A 15,210-nucleotide genomic window follows, 5' to 3' on the forward strand; every position below is an offset into this window, starting at 1 on the left:
GTGTGAAATGTATGCATAAAGATAAGAAAATATTCCAAGTTTCATCCAATTCAAACAAGTCACCGTTTAAAGTTTTAGGCTAAGTGCATTTCTCACGGTGACTGAGACGTAACTAACTGGCGGGGTTCTGAGTTGGAACAATTTTATCTTATTTTAAAGTCAAAACAAGTTTTATCTGTTCAAGGCATACAGAAAGGCTGTTTTAAAATTCAAAATGGTTATAGTGGAGGTTATATAGAAGTAAAAAGTTTTAAAACTATAATTTGGAAGATGAGCTACTTAAAATACTAATTTATTAGTACATTTTTTGTTATGTATTTTTAAATTGGGACAAAGATTTACTATTGTGTGTGTGTGTGTGTGTGTGTGTGTGTGTGTGTGTGTGTGTGTGTTTTTTCCTACCATGGAGATAACAGCAAGTTCAAGTAAAAGTGAATCTAATTTTAAGTGTACAGTAGGTTCATTATTAAATTTTTCCATGTAAAAATACTTCACTGATAAAAAGCAAAGACATTTATTTAATTTTGGAAAAGTTGTCTACAGAAGAAATAGAAATTTTAGTCTGGCATACTAATAAGCAGTACAGTGACAGTTGATATTTGTTCCCAACATTTGTGTTATTTTTTAAAGTATTTTGAAGAAGGAAAAAAAATCCTGTTGTGATAGATTTAAGAAACATTCTGTACCTTTAACAACTAAGAAAGATTTGAGGATAATTACTCTGGAAAAGCAAAATATGTTAAGGAAAATAAGAACATTATTTTAGTGCCAGGAAAGCAGTTGTGCAGTACATGTACAAAACTGTTGAATGGGGCAACACCTAGTTTAGATTATGGAGATATTGCTCTACTTGAAAGTCATGAAGCAAATGAGAGTAAATCAACCAATGCAGAAAGAGTAATAGAAAGAGAAAAGTTGAATGAAACACTTTTAGGATTGGATGTGACACCACTTAAACTTCAGACATTATGTACCCAAATTGAAGGGGAAATATGCTAAAAAGAAGATTAAAAAGGCAAAAGACCAGGTTTTGAATAAGCTGTAATTTGTTTTGAAGGTACAAGAATCCAACAATTCATGTGAATCTGACTATTCAACTCAAGGTAACCAATTGAAGACAAAATCTCAGGACCTTGATCATTTAGTCAATGTTATATATATATATAAAAAAACCTCAAGATAAACTTAACAAAATGGGAGAAAATACAGATATTAACAATCACTCCAAAGTCTTGGTCTTGCAGAAAAGTTGTGGAAAAAAGTAATGTATCAGAATATTTAGTGCAAAAATCCAGAACGCTTGCAAATGAGAAAGGTATTTTGGCTTTGACAGAACTCAAACATGCCAGAACCCTTCCCCCAAGAAACAATAGACACTGTCCACCTGTTTTATGAAGATGAATTTTCTTACATGTTGCCAGGTGCTAAAGACAAAGTTAGCATGAAAAAAAAAAAACCTTACAAACTGAAAAGAATTCTTTTATGCAACTTAGAAGAACTATTTATTGTGTTTAAAGAATAATAAAATTGGATTTTCTAAATTTTGCTCCTTGAGAGCAAATTAGTGTGCGCTTGCTGGTCCACCTACAACTCTCAGCGTCTGTATGTGCTTGTACCACCAAAATGTTGACCTTTTAGCAAACGTTCTGAACCAGTATGATAAAGAATCAATACACACTATGATGGACAAATTGGTTAGTGATAGACAAAACAGGGACTGTATAATAAGATGATGTGATGTGTGCCCAAAAACAAGTGAATCTAAGAGAAATACTATAAGACTATGATGAAGATGAAGACATTAAATTTTCACAGTGGGTTTCAAGTGATGGCAGAATGACTTTACAAACAATGCTACTACCTTGCAAGGAGTTTACTGATTATACTATTAAAAAAATTGAGTCTGTGATACCTCATTCTTACATCACAGAAACTCAAAATTCTTACATGAAACAGAGAAAAGAAAATTTGGCATTTAATGAGGTTTTAGTTCTTATGGATTTTGCAGAAAACTACAACTTCATTCTGCAAAATGACGTGCAATCCTTCCACTGGGCCACTTGAGATGCTCACTTCATCCAGTAGTAATTTTTTTCTAAAAATGAAGATTCCACCATAAAGAGACATCATTGTGTATCATTTCAGGATGATCTAAAGCATGATATACCATTTGTTTATTCATTACAAGTAAAAAAAAAATTACAAACCCATAGATTTCATAAAACAACACTCTCCCGACACTAACCAAACAGAGTATTTCACAGATGGTTGCAGTGCTCAGTACAAAAACACGATAAATTTATGTTTTCATTATAAAGATTTTAAATTAAGTGGAAGCTGGTCATTTCACGCTACAAATCATGGTAAAACAACATGCAAATGGATAGGGGGCACAGTCAAGAGCACTGTTATATATATAACAAAGATGATGAACTTACAAAACGAAAGCGTTGGTATGTTGATAAGAGACACAAATAAACACAAACACACACACAAAATTCAAGCTTTCACAACCCATGGTGGCTTTATCAGGAAAGAGGGAAGGAGAGGGAAAGACGAAAGGATGTGGGTTCTAAGGGAGAGGGTAAGGAGTCATTCCAATCCTGGGAGCGGAAAGACTTACCTTAGGGGGAAAAAAGGAATTGTAATGTGTGTACAATTCAAATATAAATTTTCATAAACATCTGTGACAAGTGGGTGTAGGACCCTGGATGACTTAGTATGGCTATTCATTCTGGTGGATAGCTAGTTGGTAGTCATACCAATGTAAAAAGCTGAGAAATGATTGCATCAGAGATGGTACACGACATAGCTGCTTTCAATGGTGGCCCAGACTCCAATGGTGTAGGACAAACCTGTGATAGGACAGGAGCAGGAAGTTCTGGGTGGGTGGATTGGGCAGGTCTTGCCCCTGGGTCTTCCACAGGGACACGATTCCCGTGGCAAGGTGTTGGAATTGAGAGTGGTGTATGGATGAACTAGGATGTTGTGGAGGTTGGGTGGGAAGGATGCCGTCATATCGGGGCATGATGATAGATAATCGAGGCCCGGATGATGAGATGTGGTTCAGTTGTCCCAGTCCAGGGTGGTACTGGGTGATGACGGGGACACTCCTTTGTAGCTGGTATTTGGGGGTGGTGGGAGGATTTGGGGGGTGTGGGGGGGGGGGGGGTGGGATATGGCACAGCAAAGCTATTTGCGGACTAGGTCTGCTGGTAGTGCCTGTCTGTGAAGGCCTTTGTGAGACCTGCAGTTTACTGGACAAGGGAGTGGTCTCACTGCAGATATGCCATCCCCGTGTGGTTAGGCTGTATGGGAGGTATTTTTTTATGTAGAAAGGGTGGGAACTATTGAAATGAAGGTACTATTAGTGGTCTTAATCCAGACAGAGTTGTCAATGGAGCCCTCAGAGAGGCAATGGTCTATGTCCAGGGAGGTGGCATGCTGGATTGAGAAGAACCAAACGAAGCGGATGGGAGAGAAGGCGTTAAGCATTGAGGCTGTAAAGGAATCAGGACAGGGTGTCCTATCCCTGAGCTCAGATCATGAAGATATCATCAATGAACCTGAACCATATCAGGGGTTTGATGTTTGGGTAAGCTAGGAATGTTTGCTCTAGATGGTCCATTAACAGGTTGTCATAGGAGGGTGCCATGCAGGTGCCCAGTTGTATGTGCAAGATGGATAAATTTACTAACTATATTCTAAAAAACAGCCATAGGTTCACCTTTATGGCACTATCCTCTCTGAGGGCTCCATCCACACCTCTCTCTAATTAAACCCACCAACCATCAACAGTACATGCACTTCGACAGTTGCAATCCCTTCCACACCAAAAATCCCTCCCATATAGCCTAGCCATCCAGGAATGGTGTATCTGCAGCAATGACAGTTTCCTTGCCCAGTATGATGAAGGCCACACAAAGGCATTCACAGACAGGCACTAACCCACAGACTGGAACAACTGAACCACATCCTTCGTCAAGGCTTTGAATGTCTACCAACATGCCCTGATGTGAGTGACATCCTATCCAAGATCCTTCCCACCCCTCCTAAAGTGTTATTCTGTCACCCAACCAACATTCACAACATCCTAATCCCATCACTATGCCACTCCCAATCCCAATCCCTTGCCACAGGGATCCCCTGTGGAAGACCCACACAGTACTTCCTACTCTAGTCCTGTCATATGTTTATTCTACTCCATCAGAGGCTGGGCTGCATGTGAAGGCAGCCCTGTCATGTACCATCTCTCCTGCAATCGTTGCTCAGGTTTTTATATTGGTAAGACTACCAACCAGTTGTCCACCAGGATGAATGGCCACTGCCAAACTGTGGTGGTGGTGGTGGTGGTGGTGGTGGTGGTTAGTGTTTAACGTCCCGTCGACAACGAGGTCATTAGAGACAGAGCGGAAGCTCAGGTTAGGGAAGGATTGGGAAGGAAATCGGCCGTGCCCTTTCAAAGGAACCATCCCGGCATTGGCCTGACACGATTTAGGGAAATCACGGAAAACCTAAATCAGGATGGCTGGAGACGGGATTGAACCGTCGTCCTCCCGAATGCGAGTCCAGTGTGCTAACCACTGCGCCACCTCGCTCGGTGCCGAACTGTGGCCATGAGCAAAGTAGGCCACCTTTTTACGTAACATGCTTGATTTCAATGGCTGCTTCAAAACCCTGGCCATCTGGATTCTATCCTCCACCTCCAGCTTTACTGAACTGTGCAAATGGAATTTATCCTAACAACACATTCTGCACTCCCAAAATTATCACAGTCTCAACCTATGGTAACCTACTGTCCCCACACCCTCCACCCAACAATCTCAGCCTCCTTTGTCTTACCACCTCCTTCCAAGTGAAGTCCCCTCACCCTCATTGTGCACTGCTCTCTGCCAATCTTTTACCCTTCTCTACTCCTTTCCTTTCCACTCCCTTTTTCCCCCTTCCCTCCCTCCCCAGTCTCCCGACACTGCATCAGGTAGCCTCTCTTGTTTGACAACTCTAAACCTGCACGCTCTGCCAGGCAGCACTGCTTCCTCTTCCCCCCTTGTACCCTGCTACCGCTGTCCCTTCCCTGCTGCACTACAGATTGTTGCTCCCCTTCCATGTGTTTCATTTCCAGTAGGGCCTGAGCATCCAGAGATAGCAGTCATGTAAGTGTGAGGCATGCTTGCCTGTATAAATGCATGTGTGTTTTCCTTTTCTGATGAAGGCTTTGGCCGGAGGCTTAATGCGTAACAGTCTTTTCATTGTGCCCATCTGCAACTCAACGTGTCCTCTTTATAGTGAGTAGCACTCCCCTTTCCGTAATTGTTGAATAACAAAGTAAATAATGTATACTTAAGTTGATTTTCTTTGCATAGGTCCATTCCATAACGGCCTACAGTTGGAAGTTTGGGGCAGTTCAGTTCGGGCACAAATTGTTTCTTGGCCAAAAGTATGTCATCTCGGCTATGCATGCTATCAGTTCACAAATTCATCTGGTGTCTCATAATGTTTGTTGTTGACAAAATACACTCGTTTGAAAGGAACCGCAGCAGCCACTTAGCATGCAAAACATGAATGTTATAGAAAAACAGCGGTTCTTTCTTTGTCCAAGGGGGCTGTGTTTAATTAAATTTCTCACTGAAGAAGTAAAATATCTCAGATTGATATCATCTAGTGACTTCTTAGGAGAAGTCTATGAGTATGATGCTCTTTGCATCCCAAAAATTACTTGCCATAACTTCTCACACTGGTGGTGCTGTCTTCACCTTCTTTGCAGCATATTCACTACCCACAAGCAACCCATTGTTTTGACTGATGTTCAGTTTCCACAGTATAATGACAAATCTAGGTCTCATGAATGGTGAAAATGTGACAAAAGTCATTCTGATTATGCTTAAATTGTTATAACCACAGCTTCAACTTTGGAAGCTGCACCTACTTGTTGTGTACCATTAGTAATGACAGCATTCACCAATCTGACGATTGTATCATTTAAAATATTAATTGCAATTCATGTCAGACACTGGCTCTACTTGTCATGTACACTTGTTTGATGATCGTCTAGAATCATGCTATGCACCTTTCTAGAATCACGTCGTGCTCCTTTTCAGTACTTTCTTCAGTAACCATACCTACCAGGCATCCTGGATGTTTCTTATGAAAGTGATAAAAAAAAAAAAAAAAAAAAAAAAAAAAAAAAAAAATATGTTTGACCACATTTTTTTAAAACAAATATTTAACTGTTGTCAATGATGGTGTATGGTTCCCATGAGCAGTAGCCAATTTCAAGAAGTGAATCACTGAATGGATCTGCACTTTTTCCATACTGGTGAAAACTACACAGTACAGTTTACTGGAATGGCTGCCAAGAATGGCAGCACATGATGGCGATACTAACTTTTGTCGGCAACTATATCTGTCTTCAAACACAGGTACTTCTTGAACTACTCTTGTAAATGATTGACACATATTTATAACTCCATTTCTGCAGGCCATAACAAGAGTATAAATATTGCACTGGTAAATTCGTATTCACGATGATACTATGGATTTGATCAATTAGCAGTATCAGTTATTAACATCAGAGGAAAACAAATGTGGAAACCTCAAATATGAACACACCTTAAACCAAAAGCTTCCTTGTTTCCATTAATACATGACATCTCAAATGTGGTCCATTTATTTATAGTTGACACAAAACTCACCCCAATGTATTACACTGGGTGTCCCAAACAGATTGCTGGGATTTTGAACAAGTGCTACTGAAAAACAGTTAAACTGGAGATCAAATAAGTAATTTTTGTTTATCGTATTGTATGGGGCCAAATGTTGACCTTGACATGGGCAAAGGAGTTGAGCAATGGTGTGCCACCACAATGTTGACAATGAAACAAGACACAGCGTGTTCTTTGATACACTGAGTTTATTTAAACTATTAATGCGGGGTGTCGCTTTTGTGAAACTTATTCAGGTCAAAATGCACCCGATGACAAAGCTATACATCGATAGTTCAACCAGTTTCGAGATACAGGGAGTGCGCTGAATGGATATTCATCATGCTGGCCGAGAATAACTGAAGACAAAGTTGAAGAAATCTGGCAATCTTGTATCAGAAGCCCGAAAACAACTCTTGCTTGATGAAGTACTCAGTTAAAGATACCTAAACAATACTCTTCAATGTCATGCATAAAAGGTTATGATTGCATGCCCGCAAAATTCAGATTAGACAAGAGAAAACCGACCGACTAGCCTAAGCATACAAACTTTACTATTTTACCACTAATGAAATTGATGGTATCCAAATTTTCTTAAAAAAAGTGCTGTTTTCACATAACGTGCACAAACACGTCCATGATTCGCTAAAAGTGAACGTGTGGTGTGGGTTACTTTATGACGAAGTTACACAGATGTCCTGATCTTACTACTTTGGACCCACTTTTCTTGGACTACGTAAAGAACAACGTCGATGCAAAAAATTTTGAAAATGCAGGAGCAAATTTTGACAGCCATCATGACTAATGCCAGAGATGCTACAACACACATGTTGTGAAATCAAGTATCATCTTGATCTCTGCAGAGCAACAAATGGAGCTTGCACTGACACATATTGAGGTATGAAATTTTTAATTTGACACTTAAATCGTTTCATTATCTTGAACAGTTTTTCTGTAGCATTTGTTCAAAATCCTGTAATTCTTTTTGGAACACACCATATTACTTTCATTTCCAATCTTTTCAGCTCAGAACTAAAACCAAACTTTTTGCTGTATGAAATGACTTACAAGTATTTCATTTTGCTTGCACTTTCTTAACCATCTGATCTAAATTTTCCACTTGAATTTAATTATACAACAGACAGAGTCATACCTTGAGCACCTAACATTGTTGCCTTCACTGTGGAAAGTATTTTCAGCTGTGTCCCAATTGTTGGAATACGTTCACACACCTGAAGGAGGTTCTGAAAACACAAAGACTGACATTAGGAATAATTAATATATTTCAAGACTGTGATATAACTTACATGTGTTTCCCAAGAGAAAAGATCAACAAGACTCTCAAACTGAGTATTAATGGTGTCTATAGCTTGTGCCTCAAATTTCATTTTTTGTTTCATACTGTTTGACATCTATGTTTGTTTCTTTTTTTATTGCAGAAAAGTTGTGTACAAAACAATTTTCACCCAGCAGTTTCTATGGTGCTCAAACCCACTACATTTGAAAGACAAAATTTTTGTCTTCAATTGTTAGCTTCATTTCTAATTACCACAATTATAATATCAATCCCAGGCTCATTTTTGCATCATCATCATCTAGATTTTGTGGTTAATTACATGACCAAAAAAGTTAAAAAATATCATTTCACTTGATTACCAGGACTATAATGATTTAATAAGCTTGATGTAAACAAACTTTTCATAGAAAAGAAGTTACCAACTATCAATAAATTTCATAACATGATGCAAACATTCAGTTGAAATAGTGAAATTAAACTGAATAGTGAAATTAATTAGAGACTAAGTGGCTAATAAAAGAAACAACAGTATTTCAAACACCATTTTCAAACAAAATATCATTTCATTAATAACTAAAGAATGAAGAATTTTGGGACATGATTTATCTAAGCCTTGTTCTGGCGGGAGGAATGTGTGCCCACTCTCCTTCAAAATTTACAAAAGTCTACCTGATATACTACCGACAAATTTGAGACTTACAAAAGACACCTAGAACAAAATGATTTGAACATAGAAGAGGACAAAGAAAATATTTCTTTTCTTGGCTGAGTATATTAATAATTTATACAAAGAATCAGACTGTGGATGAAATTATTTACATTGGGACAGAACATGTAGTCAGTCAATGCATGTGTTCTTGAGGCTCCACTCAAAGCATTGCTGATAAAGACCACAGCAACCCTACCTTTCAGAATGATGGTTTCCTTCTTCAGGGAGGAGAGAGAAATTGATTGGGAGAGGTCAAGCATTAGTGTCCTGCCATTTTATAAAGACCTGCGCTGTAGAAGAGGGGAGGCAAAGATGAAGGCTGAGGCATCAGAACTGTAGGCAGTCAAAATATAATGCATTTGTATGTACTATGCCAGTTCAGAGATGGCAAAACATACAGACTGAGGAGTAAATGTAGATTTCATAATTCAATTAAAGAATAACAAATACAAATAAAGGGTAAGAGAGGAAGAGAGATGAACAAAAGCCTGGGATATGGAGACAGTGGTATTAAGTAAACGATTAATAAATATAAAATAATGTACAATTATAATAAACATGAATAAAGGAAAGGAGTGAGATTGGGCCAATAGCAGGGGTCATCAGATCTTCTGAGTCACGCTCAATGTATACGAATGGGACATTGATTTGCAGTCAGTCATCCTGTATACCATGCAAGAGAGTAACGCTCTCTCACAACCACCAACCACAAAACTGTCTTCAACTCCTTCCCGACTTCCTAGACAGCAAACCCAGTTTGGATTCTTCAACTAACTTCCCAATCCAAAGACATCTCCCACCCAAGCTTCACCAGAGCTACAATCACACCTCAACTGCTCACTTCCTATGTAATACCAAGCCTGTAATACAGATGCCCTTCTGGTTTAGAAAGAACATCGTCAAAACATCCGTCTGTCAATCCCATAACCAAACTAAAACTGGTTCCTGGACAGTTACTCAAACCTTGGACCTTTGCCTTTCGCTGCAGAGTAAAAAACTCGCCCTGAAAACATCCAACAGGATGTGACTAAGCCATGTTTCCATAATATCCTTTCTCCCAGGAGTGTTAGTCCAACAAGTTACACCAGGAAAAATTCATATGAAGTTTTGACGGTAGGAATTGAAATACTGGTAGAAGCAAAGGTGTGAGGAAGGGTTGTAAGTCAGTCGGTAGAGCATTTGACTGCAAAAAGCAAAGGTTCCGGGTTTGAGTCCTGGACTGAGACACAGTTTTAATCAGCCAGAAAGTTTGATATCCGTACACACACCACTGCAGAGTAAAAAATTCATTCTGCAAATTTAACCAGCCTGTCCTAGGTACAGATCTCTCTCACTTACTAGAGCCTGAATGAATAATTTGCTTCATCAGATCATTAAATCCCATGAAGCATTGAAATTTGCTCAAAACCATTCCGGCACCAATTCCAAAGGGATTATCCTCTTTCTTACCCCCAAAAGACATCCTCTCCAGGAACTCCTCACTTTCAACACAGTCACCCATTTCTTGTGGAAATTTTTCTCCAAAATCTCAAACCTTACTCCAGCTGAGTTCCATGCCACTTGTAAACTGAAATCAGACTGCTCTATTATCATTTTCCCTATGGAAAAAGGCTCTACTACTGAGGTACCTGACTGTGGTGAATATACAGCAAACTGGCTGTGTCAGCTAGCTGACGTTTTGATACAAAACACTGTTCCTCATGACCCCACTCCTTACATTCAGACTGAGCTGCAGAAAATCCTTAAAACCCTAGGACCCTCACAATACTTCAAATCTGCTTCCATTTAACTTCTTACCCTTCCTCATCTCATACGTGCAACTGTATACTTTCCATCTCGGAGGGGGGGAGGTGTTGACACCACCACCACCACATTATCTTTCACACTGTTACATACTTCAAATCACCAACTGAACACATGTTATGAACACATCTTAGCTTTGGTAGCGCAGCAGATTCCTACTGAACATGGCATTCCATTCACTATAAAATATAATTACCACCTCCAGGAGGATTACAAACTAATTTCCATCTTCCTTCCACCTGAAATCTCATTACCGTTGATGTAATAATTTCCTTACATCAACATGTCACATATACATACATACGGCATTTCACTGCACTTGAATGTCTTTGAAACCTGAATTTCATTGTCACACTAGCAAACTTCATCCTTACCCACAACTTCTTCACTTTTTAAGATCTGACCGAATCACAAATCAGGGTGATGGCTATCGGAACCAGCATGATCCCATCCGCCAAATAATATGGTATTCCCACACCTATACACCCACAACAAGCTTCCTACCCTTGCAACTTGCAACTGTTACCACTGTAAAGCACGGCCAACGCACCAACCAATTACCACCAAATCAAGCCCCACCACTGGCAAATTTTACAACATTAGAGACAGGAAACTACTCTTCTTGCTTATCAGATTATACATATTTACTGTTCAGTTTTTTATATCGTGATGATGACCACAAAACTGTGAGAACAAATGAATGGGAACCAAAGGACAGGCAGCCTCATACCCAGTTATTGAGTATTCACCACAGTATGACTCAAGAGACCTAAGTTCTTGTCACACCACACACACAATATGCATCCCCCCCCAAACAGCACCTGTTTCCCCTAAACTCCAGATATGGGAACGTCATCCCAAACATATATTCTCACCTTTCACCCTTCCTTGACTTACTATTCAACCGTCTAACCCAATCATCCTCTTATATTGGTGTTTGAGGGAATCTTATTTAATTTTTATTCTTCATTTATACACCACCGCCACTATGGCCTGTATGTGGACCCCACCATACTTCTCCCGCCCCCTCTTTCTCATTTCTTTCTATTTATTATTATTTCCACTTTTAAATTTACTTTTTACTTGGTCCTATTATATCAAAACAGTAAGTGGCTCAGTGTGTGCTAACATATGATCATTTTCACCTATGTTGTTGTATGTCTTTTCATTCATCTTAACATCTGTTTTTTGTCAATAATGGTGGGTAGTTCCTCTTAGTCTGTGTTGATGAATAACCTGCAACCCCCCCCCCCCCCCCCCCCCACACCTTTTCCAATCCAACTTCACCAACACATTTCCTTTTGATACTTGAAAAAGGAAGCTATTATTCTGAAAACTAGGGGTGCTGTGAACTATTATGCGTTTCCATCACTAGTGATGGAATTACATCCCCCGTCCCTTGAAGATAATAACTGACCAGACTTTGTCTCTTTTGTGATTTAAATTTTATGAACTGAATTTTTCATTTTATACAAAGGACAGATCTAGCATGAGTTAGGAGAGTTACATTTCCAGGATAACAAGATATGATAAAAATAATAAAAAGAAAAATACTATCTTACAGTGCGCATTCGTTTGTCAGTGCATTCTCTGGCAAGCTCTTTGGCAAGGCGTGTGACTTCTTCACTGGCTTCAGCTATTGATTTGGCACAGGCTATAAGATCCCGCTTGCTGCCACTGCCACCTTCCCCACGCACTAGTTTACTAAGACGCCCCATCAATACTGCCATCTTCTTGGCAGCTGCAATAATGTCATTGTCTTTACTTGACCACTGACGGACTTCTTGATGTAGTCCATGAGCTGCTACCTGTGGGATTCAAAAGACAGAATGATTTTAAAAAATACTGTGAGGTTGTGAATAATTTTATTTAGGAAGAGTCTCAAATATGTGCTATTTGATTTTCATTATTTAATTGTAACACTGAGTTTCATGGCCACAGACTTCTGGAGACCACAAAGTCTTTATTTCTATGAATAAAACTAAACAATGGGATTAATCTAGTTAACATTGTGGCTACAGAATAATTTAAGTTAATCTTTGGAAAATAATAATCACTTTCACAGCCCACTGCCCATTTGAAAAATGTTGTTTACTTTTTAAACTATGTCTTTATTTCTTTTTTTTTTTTTAAAGTACAGAGTGTTATGTTCAAGATATGCAAGAATATTGGATTCATGATCTGAGATGTGGTAAACTCTTAATGACCAAAAACTTGCAACAACAACATTTGATATGGAAAGTTATGGCAGAATGTAAATAGTATAATCAGAAAATTAACCACTTCATGTGCTCAAGACTGCTAAAAGAAAATGAAGAAGCTAGAATAAGAAATTACATCACTGAACAGTGTAAGATAATTTACACCCTAAGTCATGTGGCTACTGCACACTGAACATTAGGCTGTGGGTACGTGACAGTTGCATGTAAAGCTGAGATATGGAATGACACAGTGGTAGAAGGCAGCCATGTTAGAAAAATAGTGACTGTCATATTACAAGGGAAGGTGATGCCATCTAGTGACTACTCACCACTAGTTGGCTTCATGTTCCCTTGTAATATGATCGTCACTTATTTTTGTGTGTGGCTGTTTCCTATCTGGGCTTTACACATGGCTATCACCTGCCCGCAGCTTAATGATCACAGTGTGTGCCTCAAGGTATAAGTTATCTAACGCTGTTCGGTATGTGTTCTTAGTATTTCTCTCCGTTTTTCTTCCTTTGACTGCTCACATTCCTTAGGTTATTTACAGCTGTCTGGTGAAACGCCTGTGTTTTTATTGTAACTAACCTGTAACAACCTAATATTTATAGTTGGATAATGAATCCCTTCTATTATTATAACAGACAAGTGTTAAGTCTTATACAATAACTTATTATAGCTTCTTCATTTTTCCCTTTTGTATTCTTGTACACCTGAAGATAAGCTTATAATTGGCCAAAACCAGTTGTGACTGCACCAATAAAACTATTTAGAACTGAAGTGGTGAACCATCTGATTCTACTTGAAGCTCAGTTAGAGACGTCCTCCTCATCAAATCTTAGAATTACACAATTTAGGAGTAAAGAAATCACTCACCTAAAAATAGACATATGGAGTCGTAGACAGGCAGACAAAAAAGTATGAAAACTTTGCTAGTTTACGGACAAGTCTTTTAATGAGTGCGCACGCGCGCGCACACACACACACACACACACACACACACACACACACACACACACACACACACACACACACACAACTATATTCGGGTGGGGTGAGAAGAGGGATATAGAGATGGGAAGTGAGAGGAGCGATTGCGATTGGTCAGGAGTAGCTGGCGCCCTGGAGGGAGGCAACAGGTGTTGGACAGGAATGCGGGAGGGAGACGCACCAGGTACACGAGCTAGAAATGTGACACATGGGCACTGGATCCATTGAATTTGTGCAGAACATGACGATGATGATGATGATGATGATGATGATAATGATGTGGAGAGAGTGACAGGCAGTGGTAGGGAAGACTGCTGGGTGGAGAGTGTGGGTGCAGTGGGATAGTGGGTGGAGAGTTTGGGTGCAGTGGGATAGCAGAGACTGAGAACAGGAGGATTTTGGGAGGAAACCTCATTATTTATGTACCTTAACAATTACACAGTCATACACAATTACCACTCCCCTTCAGAGGTGGCGATCCAGATTGCTGTACACATTGGTACCTCTAATACCCAGTAGCACGCCCTCTTGCATTGATGCATGCCTGTCTTCATCATGACATACTATCCAAAAGTTCATCAAGGCACAGTTGGTCCAGATTGTCCCACTCCTCAACGGCGATTCAGCATAGATCCCTCAGAGTGGTTGGTGGTTCACATAACCCAGAAACAGCACTTTTCAATCTATCCCAGGCATCTTCGGCAGGGTTCATGTCTGGAGAACATGCTGGCCACTCTAGTTGAGAAATGTCATTATCCTGAAGGAAGTCATTCACAAAATGTGCACGATGGGGGCGCGAATTGTCATCCACGAAGATGAACGCCTCGCCAATATGCTGCCGATATGGTTGCACTATCAGTTGGAGGATGGCATTTACGTATCATACAGCCGTTAGGGCGCCTTCCATGACCAACAGGATCGTACGTCGGCCCCACATAATGCCACCCAAAACAGCGGGCAACCTCCACCTTGCTGCACTTGCTGGACAGTGTGTCCAAGGTGCTCAGCCTGACTGGGTTGCCTCTAAACACCTCTCCAACGATTGTCTGGTTGAAGTCTTATGTGGCACTCATCAATGATTCCAGTCCTGAGCAGTCCATTCAGCATGTTGTTGGGCCCACCTCTACTGCGCTGCATGGTGTCGTGGTTGCAAAGATGGACCTTGCCATGGATGCCAGGAGTGAAGTTGCACATCATGCAGCCTATTCCGCACAAAGCATTATTCAACATGGTGACATTGCTGTCAGGGTTCCTCAGAGCCATAATTCGTCGGTAGTGGTCATTCATTGCAGTAGTAGCCCTTGGGAGGCCTGAGCAAGGCATGTCATCGACAGTTCCTGTATCTCTGTATGTACCTCCTCCACGTCTGAAGGTATTGACCGTCTAGGCATGGTTGAACTACAGACAACACAAGCCATGTATCTTTTCTTGGTGGAATGACTGGAACTGATCGGCTGTCGGACCCCCCCCCCCCCCCATCTAATAGGTGATGGTCGATTACATCTTTGG

The 15,210-nt window shown here is 40.0% G+C and overlaps 1 protein-coding gene across 2 annotated transcripts in view; it reads right to left on the reverse strand.

Moving 5' to 3' along the window:
* Window positions 1-15,210, reverse strand: part of LOC126299339 (vinculin) — a gene marked incomplete in the record, with an annotated part of 267,846 nt that overhangs the window by 38,605 nt on the left and 214,031 nt on the right. For both annotated transcript variants that reach the window (XM_049991172.1, XM_049991173.1), the window contains 2 exon segments: window positions 7,855-7,945; window positions 12,073-12,318. In XM_049991172.1, coding sequence (XP_049847129.1) covers window positions 7,855-7,945; window positions 12,073-12,318 — 337 coding nt within the window.

Source organism: Schistocerca gregaria, chromosome X (assembly GCF_023897955.1).
Source record: "Schistocerca gregaria isolate iqSchGreg1 chromosome X, iqSchGreg1.2, whole genome shotgun sequence".
Lineage (NCBI taxonomy): Eukaryota > Metazoa > Arthropoda > Insecta > Orthoptera > Acrididae > Schistocerca > Schistocerca gregaria.